At 37.9% G+C, this 20,838-nt stretch overlaps 1 protein-coding gene across 1 annotated transcript in view; it reads right to left on the bottom strand.

Moving 5' to 3' along the window:
* Window positions 1-20,838, bottom strand: part of MADD (MAP kinase activating death domain) — a 63,805-nt gene that overhangs the window by 4,675 nt on the left and 38,292 nt on the right. Inside the window, exons 24-36 of the mRNA XM_088520546.1 lie at window positions 18,241-18,338; window positions 17,796-17,879; window positions 16,762-16,920; window positions 15,576-15,684; window positions 14,961-15,023; window positions 14,449-14,569; window positions 12,991-13,096; window positions 12,107-12,217; window positions 10,832-10,939; window positions 10,582-10,746; window positions 9,672-9,744; window positions 8,771-8,877; window positions 3,437-3,506 (exon numbers count right to left, since the gene is read on the bottom strand). Coding sequence (XP_088376672.1) covers window positions 3,437-3,506; window positions 8,771-8,877; window positions 9,672-9,744; window positions 10,582-10,746; window positions 10,832-10,939; window positions 12,107-12,217; window positions 12,991-13,096; window positions 14,449-14,569; window positions 14,961-15,023; window positions 15,576-15,684; window positions 16,762-16,920; window positions 17,796-17,879; window positions 18,241-18,338 — 1,374 coding nt within the window. The remainder of the gene's footprint in view (window positions 1-3,436; window positions 3,507-8,770; window positions 8,878-9,671; window positions 9,745-10,581; window positions 10,747-10,831; window positions 10,940-12,106; window positions 12,218-12,990; window positions 13,097-14,448; window positions 14,570-14,960; window positions 15,024-15,575; window positions 15,685-16,761; window positions 16,921-17,795; window positions 17,880-18,240; window positions 18,339-20,838) is intronic.

Here is a 20,838-nt window from a genome sequence, read left to right as displayed (position 1 = left end):
TCACACTCTAAGGGGCAAAAATAGGCAGTGCAGACTGGGTTTGAGAAGGTACTCTAAATATAAATCTGTGTCTATGTCATGATATTGTTATTCTCCAATAGAGAAAGTGAAAAGTATAACTTATGATAAAAGAAATGTAACTTTTTTTTTTAAATACACTCTCCCTTTCCTTTGAGAGGACAGTTCCATTAAGACCTCAAAAGTAGCAGTAGTGCCCACCCAGGCTGCACTGCCCCAGCGATACCAGTGACTAGAGTTGGGAGGAAAATGAGGTGCACATCCACGCTACCTTACCCGTTGGCACCAGACGTTCCAAATTACCTCCATGTCACCAGGGGATAAAGGTGGCAGTGAGGCTGATGCACAGCCAAATAGAGTAGGATTTTACGGCTGTGTAAGTCTCACTGCCCACTGGATAACGAACAATTGTTCAAATACTCTTCAGAAAGCAGGAAGGGGAAGCTGTAATGACCTTGTGCCATGAGGGATGGAGAGAAGGGAAGTTGTAAAGTCCTGTACCGTAATTGAGAATAGGAAGAGAAAGAAGAGGAGACTATCTAGGCAAGGTACTCTCTCCCCACTTCACAGTTGCCTTGTCTTTAAGTGAAATACTCCTTCAAAGCTCTTCCAATTGGGAAGAACTGTCCTGAAAGCATTGAATTAGGAAGAACATTAAGAGTTGGTTTGGATTTATACTCATAGAAGTCAAAACACTACCACTGCAGAAGAGAGAGGGAAAAAAAAAAAAGCCTAAAAATAAGAAGTTACCAGAAGTACTTTTTTTCCCCCCTAACATTAAAATTTATTTCTGATGCTATTAAACTAAGCAGATGAAGGTAAGCACCATCCTGCAGCCTTCAGTTCTGTGAATGAAAATATGGCACAAGCAGAGAACAGGTTCGGGGGACACTTTACCTGCTGGAGAATGAAGGTTTTCATAGCAGCGGCAGTGAAGGGGCCACAAGAAAGTAAAGCACAAGTACACAGCAGTAACTCAAATTCCAGAGGGAAGAGCCTTACATTTCCTCACTTCCTTTAAATCTCCATTTGTGGACAACAACCACTGACTTCTGCTTGCATTCTACTCTAAAATCAGCTTCCGCACTGCTATCTAGACCCACTGGTAAGACAAGGAGCCCTTTAATCTCCTGCTAACTGTGATATCCCTACAGTCTGATGGTTCATGCTTGCCAAAAAATCAACTGAATGAGACTTCGATCAAAGTACTTCTCATTGAACTAGAGTATACATGTATACTGCTCCCTACCTTTCCTTGGGAAAATACCACTTCAGTTACCTTCCACTCTGTCTATACCATCTGATTGCGAAGTTCACTAGGTGTTAACACAGCTCAGTAAATTCACTCTTAAGATGTCCAGAGAAGTGGTGAATACTATTATTTTGATCTTATCAATCTAAAATGTGAATTCCTCTTGAACAGAACACACTGACATGTCTTCTCACCTTTACAGCACTTGAACACAGTTCTGAGACAGTCACCCATCTCTGTCAAAGAAGAAAGGTTAGGTCCTCTGCAACATCCTCCTTTCATTTTTCTCTTTATTGGATTGGCAAATTGTCAGTCTCATTTGATACATGTAAACTGGTTCTTATATGTGACCTCTGTTTAGCTATTTTCAATTCATAAATGGTTTAATTTCTTAGCTTTTATCTGCAACATCCAATTCCCAATTTATCTTTTCCTTAATTCTTAAAGATTTCAAAAGTTACAAAGTACAATGCTAGTTACTGCAACAGTTCCTTCCTTACAAAATTTTATTTAAATAAATAAATATTTATCACAGTTATTATTTAGAAAGCTGTATTTCAGAGTCAACAGGAGCTGACCAGGAATAACTAAGTCAAACATTTAATAGTTTTAGATTGCACAAGATGACTGACGAGTACTTTAAGTTACAAATGCCTCTCCTAGAATGATCCAAAAAGGGACTTCCTGCAAGTTAAATATCTTAGCAGCTGAAGCCATATTTTCAGCTAATTTTACGGCTTCCAAACTCTCATCTTTGTGAAACTCATCATTATTGTACTACAAACCTTCAGCCAGCTACCAGAAGTGAATTGTGCCAGTCAGTGTAAAAACACCATCACCAGAGAAATTCACAACTGTGCAGCATAGAAAATTTTCGAGTGTCTAAAATATTGGTAGTTTTTTTGGTTGCTACATAACACAGATTTAATCATTTGAATCATTAACAGCATTTTATAAAAAGAGGGAAAAATAGTTCATCAATTGAAGTGGCAAATCTCTGGAAGATCAGTTTGTGACAATAAGTCAACTGCAATGTCTGGAGAGGCTTTTTCATTAAATAGCATCATATCACCAGAAGGAGATAAAATTTAATAGGAAGCTGCTAATCTTAGGGTCTCTGTTCTTAGTAATATGCTATTTATATTGTAAGAGAGAATTAATCAACCAAAACCTTCAACTCACAGGACTGAATAGCAATCTTGGTAGAGAGAGCTGCTAATATAAATTGTGATTAGTGTCCAAAATATAGATGTTGATCTACTACTGAAATTATATAGTAAGTTTTATCTTCTTTGTAAATGTTTTCAAAGAATCACAGAATGGTTAAGGTTGGAAGGGACCTCTAGAGAGCATCTAGTCCGACCCCGCTGCATAAGCGGGGCTTAATTCATGCACTTAAGACCTAGACATGTGTCTCATGGACAGGTGGAAAAAGACATATTTGAGGACTACTGAAGAGAAGTAAATGGTTTATGGCTATGGAGAGCTGCATTGGAAGTCACTCTTTTACAGGTACTAGTTCAGTACAATCTGAATGACACTAGCACTGAAAAATAGCCCAGGACTTTCCCAAATTAGACCGTAGGTTGGCTATATTTAATAGCAATCACAAACTAAACAGCACAAATTCTCCATTCTCCTTAATCTTTACTTTACCATTCTTCACCAGTCATGCTCTGAAACCAAAATCACGAACTAAGCCGCAACCAAACATCTTCTGCACCGTAAAACAAAAATGAAACTCCACACAGAGCAAGGAAGAAATTTTGTGATAGCACTGATGCTCAGTAAAGAAAGCGCAGTGTACTGAGAAGGATCAACTACAAGTCACGCTTAAAAAATGATTTCTGAGGATCAAAAGGAACACACCAAAGAAAAATCCTGCACACAGTCCGAAATTAATCGCAATCTTGTTTGCTTTGCAAAACTCCAAATGCCTTCTTTGCCTTCTAACAAAAAGCATCTAGATCAAAAATCTTAGTATGGTGAAAATGAAAGTGTAAGTTTTTAATGTCAGGTCACCCATCTCCCATTTAGGGAACTTCTTGCATGCAATCTACATTCTTCTCCCATCTTTGAAACTACAGTGCACCTCTGAATCTGAGGACTGGAAATTTGAGTTACTGCCATGTGAATACAGACCTAATATCAAAATAATGTAATTACCAAATTCCTCCAGGACAAAGACTCCTCGCACAGTATTGCACTTTTTAATGTGATTCAGCTCTATGAAAACCTAGAAAAACAGAAAGGAAAATAACACAGAATTAGTCAGAGGGTTTTAATTAAAAACAAAAACAAACAAAAATACCACCACAGCAGATATAACCTGATGTTGTAGCATACAGTACCAGTTCATTTACAGTTTAATATATAAATAAAGGGTGAAATAAAGATTCAAAAGACAAACTTGCCACAATGCTAGAAATCAACAAATAACTTAAAAGCGCTAAGAAGCAAAGACAGCAGAAGATGAAGTACCTTCCGCTCCTTGCAGGAGGAGAAAGCATGGAAGAGAAACGAAGGAGTTAGTAACTGACATATCCAACATTGCTACCCCTTCAGGCACTCATTTGAGTTATTGCAAAAATACCAACACACCTGAAATACAACAGAAGAGGGGGACGAGAAAAAAGCTGGCTCCCAAATTTGGCATGATTTGTAGCCTCTGGTTCATCACAGTTAGTTTCTGCCCCTCCATGCATCCTCCTCCAGCACAGAGGGCAGGTAAGGGGCACTGTGCTTCCCACCCTGACTTTTATTATCCTAAACCATTCAGGAGTCAAATTTAATCAAAAGAGAAACCACTAATCTTCCTCTTCCCTGAAAGCACTGTGATTTAAGATTTAGCTACAGTTTTAGGATATATAATGTCCGTGCTTACTCTTGAAGAGCCAGTACCAAGCTGCTGCTCCAAATAGCATGAAAGTGTTTGGACCCTTCTCTGCTGTTTGCTCACTTCACCCAGTGCCACTGCCAGCTGAAAAGTCACTTAGAACACAGAACTGGTTTAAACTCATGTTTTACAATCACAAACCCAAAAAGACAAAACAGCCGAACTATATCACTAGGTTTTTCAGTCTAGAACCACTTGCATGCCATTTGCATGCATGAGTGTATTAACCTGAGCATAAGGATTTTTTCAGTATCCAATATAATCCAAGGTATTAAACACTTCCTTCTCACATGCCCTGAATGGGTTGTATCTCCAAAAGAGCAAGAAAAAGCATTTGGATATGACTGCGCAAAGCATTACAGGGAATCAATCTCGTATTCTAGCTTCCATTGTACTTGCTTTTTCAAGGAAGAGAGACACCAAGAGTAAGACTGCCCTAATATTCACAGTAAGTCTCTTTCAAAAACCTTAAGGACTGTAACAGAACTATATTATAGCAGTATATCTTGATACTTTCAGTTCCTACAGAGTTATGAAGCCCTGATCCTACCACCTTATTCAAAAAAAGTTATTGGAAAAATTACATTGGTTTGAAGAGAAAAGAGAGGAAATCTCTACAATTCTTTTCAATCCAACACCAATAATATCCATGTGGCCCTCGATAAGAAGAGTGTGAGTGTTAAAGGAATAGTCTTATCAGTGTCAGCAGAGGTGAGTAAATGGAATCACCATGTGTTCTGGGGAAGTCACCTTAACTTTCAGTTAAACAGGGCTTTACTATTGGTTTTTATCAATAGAAAATAATAAATAATCTCAGGATAGTTTATTGCATGGCATGAAAAATTAACCTTTCAGTTACTTCACCAGAAAATCTGTAGTTTCTCTTGCTTACATTCAAGCACTCAGAGGAAAGACCAATAATCTACCTATTTTTTGTCTATTTTTCTGCTTTCACTTGTGTTTTATGTCAGTTTACTTGGTATAAGTTGTTTTTTTTTTTGAGGGAGAGCAACAAAGGAAATAAGACAACAAAATAATTCAAAAGCTCAAATAGCCTTCTTTTTTGTAATATTTTTCTGTGAAAAGTTTCTGCTATAATATAAAATTTAGAAACTCAATAGAAATGCTCATGTGAAACATGGGCTATTTTTAATCTGATAGCAGTAAAGCTGCTTGGACTAGATTTGACTGTCCCAGATGGTCCTGATCTACTTGTGCATAACATTAAAGTGTTTTGCATTTCTGCATAGGAATTATGGCTCAGATGGGAATTTATGGAGTTTGTAATAATTATAGTAAATTTTCAACTTTAAGTTAATTATACATATGGGTTCAAGGCTAATTTCTATATATTTTGATACTGCTGCATTTTTCAAGGGACAGAAATGCTCTCCTCTCAGTAGAAAATAAGCAAGTGTGTAAAGGGAGTAACAACTACTTACCCTACAGAAACTGTGGTTCTTCAAGACAGAGCAGTCAGTGTGGATGCTACTGTATGGAGGGCATGTGCCTGCTGAATTATAAGCTTTCATCTGTTTTTACCCCAGCTGAATTCAGGGACAGAATTACTGAGACCCAATAGCATAACATATTTTATAGGTGAAAGCTCAGAATTCTGTGAATAGTATGCCAATGCCACAGGTACACTTGATTCTTCCTTATTACCAAGGACTTCCTCTGACCTGTCAAGCACAGATACACTTGATTTTTTTTTTTTTTAAACTTACAAGTACTGCCAGCATGGGAGACAATTTGTGAAGACAGTTACTGCTCTAGATAGTCCAAAAGACAACTAGCATATGGCAGTAATAGGCTGGCCCACCATATGCCTAAGAGATATCCTGGAAAACTCACATGAGGCAGCGAGAATGGACACACATTGCAAATCAAGGGCCTTCAGAAATAGTTTCATGAAAGCAAACACTATTCTAACACTGAAGCTTATCTTCAGTCTTCTAAAGTAGTCTAAAACAGATCCCCCCTGCCTTTTATTTTCTGTATGAAAATAAGGAGACTCATTCATATATTCTAAATAAATTATTTCTATGACTTCCAAGCAGAGCAGAAGATTCCTTTTTTGTAAATGTCCTTCTTAGGGGAGAAAAAAAAAAAAAAAAAAGGAAAGAAAGTCTGTGGAAAGAGCACCAAGAAGGGGGCTTGGATATGGAGTAAGCAAAGGAAGATGAAGAGGCAGTTGTGACTGATGAGGTCTTGTAGGCATTTGCTGGTCAGTACCTCTGTCCAAACTCAACAGAATTAGGCATTTTTTTACCACAGAAAACTGGCTGTGGGCTCCTGTTTTTAATCATGCTCATAAATATTGTTCTTAAAACAGCTGCCTGAGGGAGTTTGATATACAGTAAGAGAAAAAGGAAAATTTGTCTAGAACAGCAAACCTTTTCTTAGAGGGTAAGGCAGACTGGTTGGTAGGTGTTGGAATGAGAATGCAAATATCCTCAACCTCCACAGATAATATAACTAGAGGGGATTTATATATATATATATATATATATACACACACACATATATATGTACAATTAGGTCCACTAAATGGTACTAAATACCATTGCCAACTGGCAATGTAAATCCAATGGACCAAGGATTCAAACACTGAAAAAAAAAAAAAGTATATTTTCCAGAACTTTATAGTTTCAATATCTATTTTAAGCAATGGAAACTCAGCCTCACTGAAAAATGGATGAAAAGGAAGAAGAATCTCTCAGGTAGGAAAGAGAGCTGCTATAATTCATGGGCCTAAACCAACAAATTGCACACAGTCCTTCAGAAAAGATGTGGTTTTTTTCAACACTGACAGCAAATTAAAATGTGTCTCTATACAAGAAAAGATAGATATGATAAGGCTACTACTCCAGCACTCCAGAAGTCTTAACACAGTGGTAACACAGGACCAACCATCTGTGGTGTCAAATTCAACTAGCAGCAGTCACGTCACTATAATAGCAATTTTTGTTACTAGATTTCTCTACAGTTTCTTTTAGGATGTCATTCCCATCTTTCAGAAAAAGAGAGACTTTGAATTTGCAGACAAAGCAATGTTCTAGGATTTGGAGTCATTCTTCTGGAAGTAGCCTGCTCAGCTCAGGTCGAGTGAGCTGTCTTTGTCCTGTAAGATGCCTCTTACACTCAAGATATTGCCATTAACAATGATGTGGCTAAATCCAATATCACTGCAACTTCCTGACTGCTCATTCAAGAAATCAAATCATCTCCACTGCTCAGAAATGAGCAATTTGAGCTTAATATATTTCTTGACTTAGCAGCAGAAGGCAAAGGAGGAGCAAACTAAATGTTTCTTGTGGTGTGTCCTTCCTTGAGGCAAGAGCAACTTCTATTATCTATAATATCAAACTGTTGCTTGAAGAGCCAATTTTAATCTTCAAAGGCTTTAAACCTTTTTCCAGTTCCGAGGAAAACCGATTTTGTAATACCAAGGAGGCCCTCTTGCAGTTATTCGGCATATCCAATAGAAGTTAAAATCTAAGGCAAGGTGGTAGACACTGTTCATCAGTACTATAGCATGTTAACTGTACTCCAGGTTCCACTCTGGTAACAGAAAGGATCTTCACAATGACTTCACCCTTTATACTGGCACAAAAGAGTCTAAAGAGGTGCATGGAGCTCATGGTGACTTTGGGAAAAGTATTAAATAAAGATTCTGAACATTTGTGTTTGAGATGCATGTGCACTTCCAGCGGGGATCTACACTGATACATACTGAAAGAAGAGTAAAGGTTTGGGGGGCAGCCTGGCAGGGAGAGAGAGGAAATCTAGTCAGGAGGAAAGGCAAAAAAAACACTCCACAGAAGACTGACTAACAGAAGCTTTTCTTTCACACACACACACACAGACACACTCTCCTAAAAACTGATTCTACTGTCTAGCACAGCACGCCTTTAATAACATATGCAAAACAAACAAACACAAAGCAAAAGAAAAAACAAGGACAAGAGGAAGCAACAGAAATTGCATCAAGAAAGGAAGAAATGACAATTTTAGTAGTGTTTCCTCTATGCCCAAAGCACCTGCTATTTGGAAGGAAAAAGAATCAGTGATTTTATTTTTATGCATTACAGCAAGGGGCCACTTTCATATTTAATTTTCAAACTAGGTTCGGCAGATGCTTCCTCATTTTTTAAAAGCAAAATGGATTAAATATGATGCAGATGATTGCCAACTATACACACAAGAACCAAATACTATCTTAAAGTTGACTACTTGTGCCAAAGAGGTATGCTCATGATGAGTTACAGCAGTTTAGATAATCATTGATTGCTTTTTCCTCCTATGACATGCTGTCTACCGGCCTAGACAATTCTGACTACCAGAAACAAGAAGTTTGACACTTTTTTTTTTTTTCCAACTGATTATCTCTAATGGCAATATATCACTTGACACACACACGAATACATATATACACGCGCATATATATACACACGTGTGTGTATGTACGTAGAGCGTGTGAACACACACACTCAGAGTCACACTGCCCCTCGTGATGATACAGTGGGAAGAGGAAACACAGATAGAGGCGTGCTGCAAAAAGCTTCATGCTCACGTAGTCTTGTTATAGATTTCCCTCCTACCTGACTGTGCATAAATTTCAAGTTAATTCCTTCCAGTGTGACCTGCAGAAGACCTCCTTCACCAGTTTTCATATCTTGCACAGGGAACTCACCACCCAGCTCAGGGCCTGTAATATGTTAACGACAACAACAAAAACAAAAAAAAGGGGGAAAAAAAAAACCAGAAAGCAGTCAGCCAAATATATGTGCATCTAGATCATCTCAGTCTGTATTATTGCAACTCAATATGGAGCTCAAATACTGTTAAGCTCCCAAAATTTCAAATCTACTTCTCTGAATTTTTGACTCCACAGGAAAAGGAAAGGGGTATTTGATAAGGAAAATTTTACCATTATAACTATCTTATCCCAAACGACGGTGCTAAACAAAATTTTACAAGAGAAGAGTTACACTGATATAACAAAGTTGGCTTAAGTGCAGTGCTTGGTTTACAGCCAGTTTGAGACTTTCCAATATAAAAAAAGACTTGCACACTGGAAGTCTGCAAAAAGCTATAGACCCATCACTGCAGATTAAGACAAATGAACATATTTATCTCAACAGGAAGAGGACCTATGAAGTAGGTCCACTACACTGGCAAGCTAAGTAGCAGCTGGCCTGCCATGAAGAGAAAATTAAACTGAAGTTGCATTAAGCAGTACTCTCAAGTTACTATTTTACTGGTAGCTAGTCCTCCTTAAAAATACAACTCTTTTATACAGATGTTTGGCTTTTGCATGGAGTTGGAATGAGATATACAGGTACAAATTAACTAACAATAATTCTGCACATGCACAGGTACCTGAAAAAGCTAACCTTAGATTTTCAAATAAAAGGACATCGCATTCAGGGGGATGGGGGCAGGGGGGGAAGGATGATTCATCCCAGATTAAACAAATTCCCAACAGGCAAAAATCTTTACCTGGTTTAATGCTTTGCTGTCTTGCTGCTGCTCGCTCCATACTGTCTTTTACACAGTAGTATAATTCCCGACACTAAAATGTAAGGAAGAGTAACCCACTGTTATGTTCCCAAATTATTAAAGGAAGAGAACAGCAAGGTTCTACAAAAAGAACAAGCCCCACCTGGTACATAACATAAAAATTCCATAAAAAGTTCAACCACAGGAAGTTACTATACAATATTTATATTTATTTTCCAAATTGTTAAGTTAGTGAAGAGTTCATGCCTAGGCAGATGTCAAGAGCAATCTAACCAAATTTACTCAACTTTCTAGTGCAGAAAAAGCCACAGAACAATATCACAATTTCTCCCTATTTTTCTCTTCAGCAGTCATGACCACGTAATCTTTTTTACTCATATCAATTTTGTTATGTCCTACTCCTCAGCTCTTCTTCCAACTTCTCTCTCTAAAATCAACTAATACTTGCATGAAATACTTGCATGACCCCAAACATGGGTCCACAGCAGAAAAGTTTCCTATACTCTGACAAGTTTGGCTTTACCATTAAAGCAGCACAGTTACTAAGATACAAGGTTTTTTTAGCTTCTCCTTCCAGTGACTCCATCACAATATTTCTACTATCTTTGCAAGCTGGCATGTAATCAATTAATAATAGCAAGGCTTTTCTTAGCTGAACAGAGGTCAGTCAAGTATTACACTCCCTCTGCATTCTTCAAACAAACAACAACAACAAAAGGAAAGATCACTCATAACTTCTTGAAATGATATCCTGCTTTAGTACTGTCTCAAAGTAAGTGATAGAAATAATGGCAGCTTCAGAACAAGCCATGAAAATATGTCATACCAAGGATTTGATTGTTTTGGTTTCCCTTCAGGATAGTTGGTGTGTGTTAAACAAAACACGTACCTTCTTGGTGTAGAACTTGTTCAGTTGTGTCTCTTGGCCGTTCCTCCTCCAGAGGCACAGCACTTTTGTTTTGGGACAGTAAGTCATGTTGATGAGTTTCTCATACCACCACCGTTCATACACAGTTCCAATGTTACTTCTGAGGACAATGCAGTCGTCACACACCTGGCAGCACAAAATCATAGATGAGATTTCTGATGCTATTTACTGAAGGGTACTAGATGTGCTAGTATTTATTCTTATTTCTTACTTCCATGAAGAATATGTCTCCTGTTGTGTCTGTCCCAGCGTGGACTACAAAAGTCTGCTTCTTGATGTGGCGGCTGCCACTGGGTCTCACAGAGAGCTCCCGGCCACTCTAGAGCAGAAAATACACAGTCATTAATGAATTTTCATAATCAATTTCTCTTGATCTACTTAAAAACAGTGCGTGACACAAACATTTTCAACATAGAAAAAAATACATATATTTCAACGTAGTTGATGGAGGCAATTTTGGACAAGCCCTATGCAACATACTCCGAAAGGTTAATTTCGGTAAGAGTGGCTATGGGAGTTATCATATACCACTCAAGCTGATATCACACTCAGTGGGCCACAGTGAGGTACCTAGGTTTCAGTAGCTGTTAACATTGCAGTAAACTAGTCTGTTGTTCTCCCCAAATAATTATAAGAACATTTCCTATAATTCCTGGGCACACAACCAAGTTCCAGTCATAAAAATGCTCTGCAAAACTAGCTTTTAAAGGACATAACATGCATCCACTTTAGTGATGGTTAATAGCTGGGTATTTTTATTAACTTGTATGTTAGCCTATATTATTAATTGGCAATTACAGAAGATGAGGTTTAGTCTGCATGGCAAATGGTAGCAAAAATGCTTGCATGCAGAAATTGATCCCCACAAGATTTATTCTGACCTGGTAACTCATGAAAAACTAGATATTTGTTACAGAATTAGTAAGAACAAACACTCTTTTTCCCTTTCTCCCCATTTGGTTGTTTTCTTGATGAAGTTGAGCCCATCTAGTCTCTCTACCTCACTAAGCATGAACTGTAGGATAAATACTTGAAAATGTAAGTATACCAAAACTTAGTAGCTGACAAAAACAAAACAAAAAACAAACTCAGTTCAGTTCCTTCTCTCCTCTTTGTGAGATCTCATTTGATTTCTTTATACAAGAAACTTTTAAGTTATTAATTTTTCTTTAAATCATTGGTCTACAATAACATATCTCATAAAAATGATATTAAAAGAACATTTGGATTGCACAGAGCTGATACTGAAATGTCATGTTTACACATACTTATGTTGAAGCTTTAATTGATAATTGCATAGAGTGATATTATAAACAGTATCCTACAATCACAGTCTTTGTACTTTACATAAAAGCAGTATTTAATATCTCCTATTTAATTATTTTTAACTTTAGTTTTTCCACAGCATTTATAGAGAATTTTCAGGCAAATGATTTTATTCTACCGCAGTTCCTACAGATAAATCATTCCTTGATGTTTTACTTACCAGATTGGCAAGCTTATCTAGAATATCATTTATTTGCTGGCTGTGCACCAATCCAATATGTGATTTTCCCATCAGACGACGTACCTTTTTCCTAATATCATTCTTGTTCACCTAGAAAGCAGATAAAAGACAGAGTTACCTCCCTTTCTCTAAGCATAAGCAACTCCTCATCCCTCTCCAAATCAACATATCTTGATTCCACTGAAAAGACAATAAAACAGCAAACTCCAGTTCAGTTACATTACATCCAGCAGCGATGTTTGGCAACTTACTGCATCACAATATCTTACAGGACTGTTAACGGTATAAACAGGCAATACGGTTGGTTACAGGCATGACAATTTTAGATCCATTTTTCAGTTACATCCAGTGGAAGATTTAGACTCCTTAAGAAATTATTCAGATTAAAGGGAGGGTATTGCTTGGAGTCACCTAAAGTATTAAGGCGCATCCAAACAGTTTACTGAAGCGGGGAGGGAAGGGGCTGGGGGAGTTGCTTAGTGCTAACCGCACATTTCTTGAGTTATTCTTATGCACAATCTGTCCACATGTTCCTTTTTCTTTTAACTGCCATAAGAGAACTTGAAGTTGCAGTTGAAAGAAAATGAGGTTAGGAGACACTCTACCAAATTTATAACCCCTGCACCTAACAATTAAGAGTATCCTCTAGAGGGCTAAAAGGTTTCATTTCAAATGGCAATATATATGCATGCCCATAGTACAGAACTGTATAAACTGAGACAACACATCTCAAAATCTCCAGGCACTGAAACAATTTCTTTTCTCATTATGATCAGGAAGCATTTTATAGAACTTCTGTCATCCTACAAAACAACACCTACAAAATATACTGCTTAGATCTATTATATAGAAAAAAGGATCACCTTGATCATAAGCATATAGGCAATCATATTATGCAACAGTGTAGCCAACAAGCGGTCCTCATCATCCTCCAAACGCTTTCGATCGTGTTCTCCCAGGGAAAGATACCTGTCATAGAATCATAGAATGCTTAAGGTTGGAAGGGACCCCTAGAGATCATCTAGTCCAACCCCCCTGCACACGCAGGGTCACCTAGAGCACGTGGCACAGGACTGCATCCAAGCAGGTTTTGAAGATCTCCAGAGAAGGAGACTCCACGACCTCTCTGGGCAGCCTGTTCCAGTGCTCTGTCACTCTCACTGTCAAAAAATTTTTCCTTAAGCTCCTGTGGACCTTTCGGTGCTTCAGAGCAGCTAGATTTGAAGCAGACTCAAAGGCACTTTTCATCCAACTCACTAAACCACTGACAAAGCTCAGAGCAGTATCTATGAAAGGTAAGGCAAAGGAAATTTCCAAAAACATTAAGCCAAATGGGCATTTCCTAATACCATGTTCTGTTTGTTAATTAAATATGTCCATTAATTATTAAGCAGTAAAAGTAAATAACACATTTTCAGCTGCAAAGTTCCTAGTAATCCAGTGGGTCTACTTCCTCTCTCCCATAGCTGCAGGTTCACAATAATTACAGCTGCTTGAAGAGGACCATATAACTCAGTGCAAGAACTACTTCCTTAAAGCTTTACTTCTGTTTTGCAGCTACATTTAACTGATATAGAAAGTGTTTGGTCTTTGGGTAACACGCCCTCTCTTTTCCAAACTGTTTTCCTTTTCCATAAACCAGCATCCTACAAAATAATTCTTATTTTGGCTCCAGATCTTATTTTGGCTACCCTTCTACATGGTAGCAATTTTCTGCTGCAGGTGGTATAAAGAGAAGAGAATGATCAGATTTTGACACAGCCGGGGGTGGGCGCCGGGAAGCAGGCAGTGAATACAGACAGCCTACAAGCAGGCTAAGTTAAGCAGCCACACAAGTATTTCTAGAGTGGTTCCCTCTCTCTGTTTATTTTAATTAAATATTGTCAACTAAAACCACCTATAAATATCTTTAAAAATGCATTTTCCAACATGCAAAGATATTTACGTCTTCAACTTTACTCCAATGCACTGGCAGCTTCCTTATGTTCCAGAATATAGTCATCCTGCCTCAGAATTCCTTTGCTTTATTACTGCTCTAGTCTATTTCATCTATTTCTACTGTGACTATAATCACATTACTCATTTCTCTGGAAATATCACCTCTATACACATATTAAAATAAACATGTCTTGGCTGACGATGGTACATAGGCTGTAGTAGATGCTAGACAGCACAGAAACAAGTGGTTCATTTTTGAGCCTTCAGTTATAGTAACAAGGTTTTCAAAGTGACAATAGCATGTGCCACAATTAAATTAATTTTTGACTGTTTTAGCTGAGGTGGAATAATGAATAGGAAAAACAACTACCAAAGAACTTTACCTGTCAATCATCTCCTGGGGTCCCTGGTCCATCCCCATTCCTTCTCTCTCTAACATCACAGCATCCAAAAAGGCATCTTCCCAGAACTGCATCTGGTCCCACAAAGTTGAGCGCTCTTTGCCTGTGCAGTGAACACAGAAAGTGAGTGTTTATTCCAGCTAAGTATTCAAAGATTAATTCCCCTTCTTTGTCATTTCTTGAAAATGCCGTAAACAGACTAAACAGACACACAAATATTCCATACTCAAAAAGACAAAAAAATTTTTTTTAAATCACAGGCAATATCACAACAGGAAAAAAAGAAAAAAAAAAGTGAAAGGGAGGACATATCTCCTATTCTAATGCATGGCACAGTCTTTCCAAAACCTTTTATTAAAGAATTTCTCATTCCTATTCCTCAAGAGCATACCTTCTTTCATCTGCTGTTAGCACTGCTCCAAAGAGACAGGAATATCACACACAAACACAGATCATAGTAAGCACACAGAGAAGTGGAAAGAAGAAATTATTACTCATAGAGAAGGTTTCCATTGCAGCATCCTCTAATTGGTCCCAGACAGATCCTTTATCCCTACCTGCATCATTCCAAGCAGGTTGAAATGAGAAAGAGAAAGGATGAAAAGGAGAGAGAAAGCTCTGGATTAACTGCAAGTCCAGATAAAATACATCAAAAAGAACAATAACAAAAAAACAGCAACAATATCCTGTTAATTCACAGAAATGCTCACAGGGCCATTAGTATTCCAAGAATATCATCCCTCTTCAAGGAGTTAAACTGAAGGATCTGTTTGCAGAGAACAGCAACGCACTTCAGCCTTCCACACATAGTGAGCTTAGCTGTTTCTCCCCTCTTTAACCCAGTAGTCTATAGCATTTATTTATATTCGAGTACAGCACAGGGCTTGGACAATCTACATTTTAAGCAAATTACACCTCTCACCCACCCTCTCTTATTCAATATCCCAGCAAATCTTTCTCTCTAGTCTGAACACCATAACGAGCTGGCTACTCTGGTAGTACGGAAAACATAAATGGTTAAAAATCCAATGTTTGAGAAAGTATAAATTCCAGCCTGCTAATATAACTTCAGTCTATCTCCACATAAAGAAGAAAAAAAAAAAGTTTACCCAAAAGCCCTTCATAGAGATAGACCCGCTGGTTCCCATCCTCTGGGCCTCTCCCTGGAGAACTGCCTTTGTTATCCTTTGTGCTCTGCTTCAGATTATGAGACTTTGCCTGAAAATAATATAAAATAGAGTCAGAAAAATCAATCTGGCAGCCTGAAGGACCATTAGTGCAAGATAAAGCAGATGACCCTTCCTGTCTCTCTACCACCAGATAAAATACACTGCAGTACTTCAACACTTGACATTCATCACGTACCCCTGAATTCTCTTTTCTAAATCCCTCTTGCAGAGCTCCTTAAAAATTCACATAGTTTCAGTGATCAGGTAGAAATATCCATAAAAGTGGAAAGTGTTTTTAACAAGTCCAACTCTAGAAACTGAGTGACATGATTACATCATATTCATTCTATTTGAAGAAACTTGCAGTGAAGCATAATGATTTTGTTTGCTACTTAAAATTAGATGTGAGCATGTAAAGGTTTTAACTATTTAATTAGGATTATAAAATGAACATAGACTAATTTTGAGGCATTACAAGTTCATGTGGTTGGCAGTTCAACTTAACTAAATCAGGCATATAACTGCTTTCTTGGTAAGAATATATATGTTAGTCAAAAACTTGAGCAAAATGTGCTGTCAAACCGCTTAAATTTTATTTCTCACAGATACACTAACTTGGAACAGACATTTAAAGTGAGGATGACACTTCAGACAATATTAAAGTAATGCTTTTAACAGAACAGTTGCTAAACCTATGATGGGCCATTGTTTCCCTGTAGCACAGTTACTCCTACGGAATGGGATCAGTTCCTCCTAGTTAAGGTCAAACAACATCTAACATGGTCAGGGAACTGAAATAGGATTAAGTCTTGGTTGAGAGCAACACTGAATGAGGGATGATAAATATTGCTAGAACCTGTAACATCAGTTGAGATGTGAATTTACTATTTTCAAAGGAGTACATATTCCACAGGAAATAAAAATGGTTCATGGATCCACACAAAATGTAATTCTTTAACATTTTGGTAGTGTACATATTTGATAGAATATATTTTAAGTCAGTGCTGATCAAGTCTTAGGATAGGATCAGAGATCCCCTTTCAAGCATGTGCACACATTGAAATAATTACAGTACCAGATTTAATTTTAAAAGAAAAATAATTAAAAAAATCTGGACTGTCCTTACAAAGATAGAGCTCGTAGCAGAGTTTGTCTCAATTTCGCTGTCTGACACAGTACCCCTCGACCCTGTCAGATTGCCACCATTTTCCACACCCGGGCCATCACCAGCATTGCTGCTTAAGTCACTGTCCGCCCCTAACGTCTCTCCAGAGCTGTTACTAACCTGTGGAGAAAAAAAATAAAGCAATTACCCTCAATAGACAAGACACTACAGAAAGAAAAGTTGAAAGGTATTACCCTCCTAAGGCGTAAAATAATAAGCAGCACAACTGAAAGCCACTTTCAGCTTCTCTCTTTTATTGACATGATCCTCTCACCAAATCCCACTATGCAGAGCAAGGTGGAGAGAGACTCAAAAAACTCTCAGGAATTCTAATTTCTGAGTCCATTATAGATACTCTGAGTATTATTCTTGTTCCATGCTGAGAATAGGTCATGGAAAGCTACTAACAGCTACACTGCAATTGGAAAAAAGAAAAAAAAAACGTTCCTGGGGCTTTACCCTGGAACATGCCACATGAGACAATGTGTGGGAAGGAGGCTCATTGCCCGTCTCTGAATGCATTCTGCAGGCTTTTCTCTCCAGAGCCTACAGTTAATCAGAATCAAGCAGCCATATTTTAATGTGGTTCAATTACTTTATGCTATTACATCAGAAGTTTTGTGCTTGTTCTTAATGCATCCTAACCATCCACTTTTTTCACTCTCAGGTTACACTTTTAAACTTTTATTGTTCATAGGCAGTTTTACACAGGACTAAGTCATACTTAATAAAGTGACTGTAATCTACCAGTTCCATATACACACCTATATGTCACCAGTCCATAGGAAGATATAATAAAGAGCATCACATATGAAGACACATATGTGTCTGCATGCCCCATCAGGCACACTTGCTTGCCAGGTACACACTCTTATGCCTGCATGGCAGTGTGCAGCCATACCATACACAAAATGCATGCACAAAATGCCTCCCCACCCCTTGCCACTTTACCAACCAATGAATCACATCAAGTTTTCACTTGAGGGATATCCTACCACTGTGCTAACTTCAGAATCCTGGCTTGTGCTTCGGACCATTACTGCTGGTCCTCCACTGGGAACAGAGTCCAAATCGCTCTTCTGTAATTAAACATATAGAAGGGACAGGAAGAAAAGACACGTCGGTTCTTCCCTCATATAAAAAAAATGATGAACACCACTTTCCATGCCTTTAGATCCTAAAACATGGGCCTTCTATTTCCTTGCTGCATGAAGCCAACTAAAGAGACAATACTGTTAATGTATTGTCTCTTCAACCAAACAGACCATGGGGTCATACAACTGAGTTAGCAAAGCTCAGTCCCCTAAAAGAAGGGAAGAAATAATAATAAATGAGCCTTTAGGGAATTCTCAGACTCTAGAAGTCTTCCCACAATAAAGTGGTAATTAGAGGAATCCTTTCCCTCATCACATAAGTAAAACAAGCACAGGAGAGACTGACCTGAGAACCTGAGGCCAAACTGACGCCACTGTCTGCACTGATTTGTGATTTTTTCTCATCTGTTTCTCCCAAATCAAAGTGTTTCACACCTTCTGGTCCTGAGCAAAAGGAAAAAGTAGATAGTTATTGTACTAAGGAAAACCAGTATGGCAGAAAGCAGAAGACAGATTGGAAGCAGGGACAACAGTATGAAAACAAATTTGCTTTCTTATTCCTTTTATTTCTTATTCCTCAGCACTGTAAACAAGTCGACCAGCAGAATACACCTGCCATTCTTAAAATTTTAGTTTGGATTTTAAATACTCCAAAGGCATAGGCCGTCTGTGACTATCACTAAACAGTACCTTTACCAGCTATTCAAAAGACAGAAGAGCACAGACAAAGATCAAATAGCTTTCAGTTATAACAATACATGCAGAGCAGTTGCCATTCAACTCTGGGAAGCCACTTGTGTAATTTCTGGTAAAGTAAGTGATACTTAAGTATGTAAAATCAGAGTACTTTTCTGAACAGCTAATTTGCTCAATTTCTTGGACGTTAGGTTGCAATCAAAAAATATTTAGGCAAAGATCAGGCAAAACATGGCTTGAACACACAAAACACACAAAATCAAGGAAGAGGCTTGTATGATGTACTTCACACTTGTCAATTACATATCAAATGGCTCTCCAAAGTTTGCAGTCACATAGGTCAGTAGTGAGAGAGGGATTCAGCAAGCCTTAAGTCATGCATTCATTAATCTACCCAGTTTGAGAAGGAAATAGGAAAAAAAAAAGAGAGAGAGAGAAAGAAAAAAAAACACCTTATTGAACAATTCTCCATGCAGTTCTCGAATTGTATTATCTATTGTCTTCTGGTGGGACGGCAGAAGGAAAAGAAGGGAATGAAGGACAGGTAGAGCCTGAAAATTTTGGAAAGTACTGTGTGATGTAAATAACAAGGCAGGGAAAGAATATGCTACAGCCTGTAAACAGAAAACCACTAAACTCAGAAAGGGGAAGAGACTGAACACAAAACCTCTGCCATATCCATATCTGCCAACTATTCAGTAAGACATGACCAGCAGCTGGAGTATTTGTATTATATGCTCATGACTACATCCAGTATCTCTCAGTAAACAATGCTACAGTATCTTATAAACTCTAACCACAACAACTTGGGAATTATGAGCATGTTCAAGTTATATGTAATATTAGAGGGGGGGAGACAACAAGGTAATGAGGAAAGGGAGGGGAGAAAGAGAAAGATAATATACAAAGATCTGTGAGAGTGAGTTTGAGATGGTATGTAACTTATGAACAGCAAAGCCATAAGCAGGCTGTGCAGACTGTACTAGCTTACTACTTAATCAAGAATTCTTCATGTGAAATGTTTTACAAAAAGTCTATCATTTATTATAATCTTCTACATAATTCCACACTCCTTGGTTACTCTAAATCAAATTGTCAAAGATCCTAATGCTAAAAAAGGAAACATTTAGAAAATCCAAAACTAACTAAAAATCCCAAATTCTTGGGATATTTTCTACTGAAACATGTTACGTTTCTAGAAGTCTTCTACTTCCAGTCATTCACATGGTTGCCATTTTTAGTCCTGAATAATGATGCAGAGAGTAAAGTTTTATACGTCATTACTTCAACAAGAATACTGAACTTCAGTTTTAAGCATGTTAGGATTTCCCTGCCTCACCAACCTCCTGGCAGTCTGTCAATTTGGCTTTTAATATAAGTGAAGCTGACTAAATCAGTTCAGGGATTTGGCCGTGGTGGGCAATACCGGTAACAAGAGTTTTAGCACATTAACTATAATCACATGCTGTCACTATCACTTTACAGGCATTTGCATCCTCCATTTAGCTTGTTAGTGGAGCTGGATAACTAGTATTAGGAAAGACAAAATTCCAATTTATCCCTTCTAACATAGGCACCTAACTGAAGGGCCCATAAAATGGGAGAGTGGGTGTATGCATGTCTTGTCTGTCTTACACATGCTCTACCTTGGCAGGCATTAATTTACATCTTAAATGTACTTCAGAGGTGGCCCCTTCTGACTGACTCAAGATGTTCCTTTGCTCAAGGATCTAATTGAGAATCTTGAAGTTAATGTAACAAATCTAGGCCAGTTAATGTAACAAACCAGAATGACAGGAATCTTTACCTACTCTGCTTACTATTAATCATCTCTCCTCTTCACTTTGTAAAAGGAGTATCTGCCTTGCCATGTAGGAATTATGCTTTCTTACATTTGGAAAACACCACATTACAGCTGTTATAAACTATCTCTGTGTATTGTATATCTCTATCTATAGTGATACACAAAACTAAATGTTGTACTGCATCTGCACATAATGTGCACACATTTCAATGGGCATGACGATTCTTGCAGATTCAGGGACTATTTAGACTCTGCAATTAACTCACAGTATCTGCTTCACTCCTTTCCCCCAAGTATGTAGTATAGAAGCAAAATCAGATTGATTCCTCTTTATAAAGAGAAATACAACTCCTCACATACACCACTTCTTTTCAAAGGCAATTTTCTGTTTGCAGATTGACTGCAGTCAGAAAGCAACTCTTCCTAGTTGACACCAGGTAACAA

This window comes from Tinamus guttatus, unplaced genomic scaffold (genome assembly GCF_059628265.1).
Source record: "Tinamus guttatus ecotype Peru unplaced genomic scaffold, ASM5962826v1 Tinamus_guttatus_pri_ptg000089l, whole genome shotgun sequence".
In the NCBI taxonomy this organism is placed as follows: Eukaryota; Metazoa; Chordata; class Aves; order Tinamiformes; family Tinamidae; genus Tinamus; species Tinamus guttatus.
This window is presented reverse-complemented; position numbering and strand designations above follow the sequence as displayed.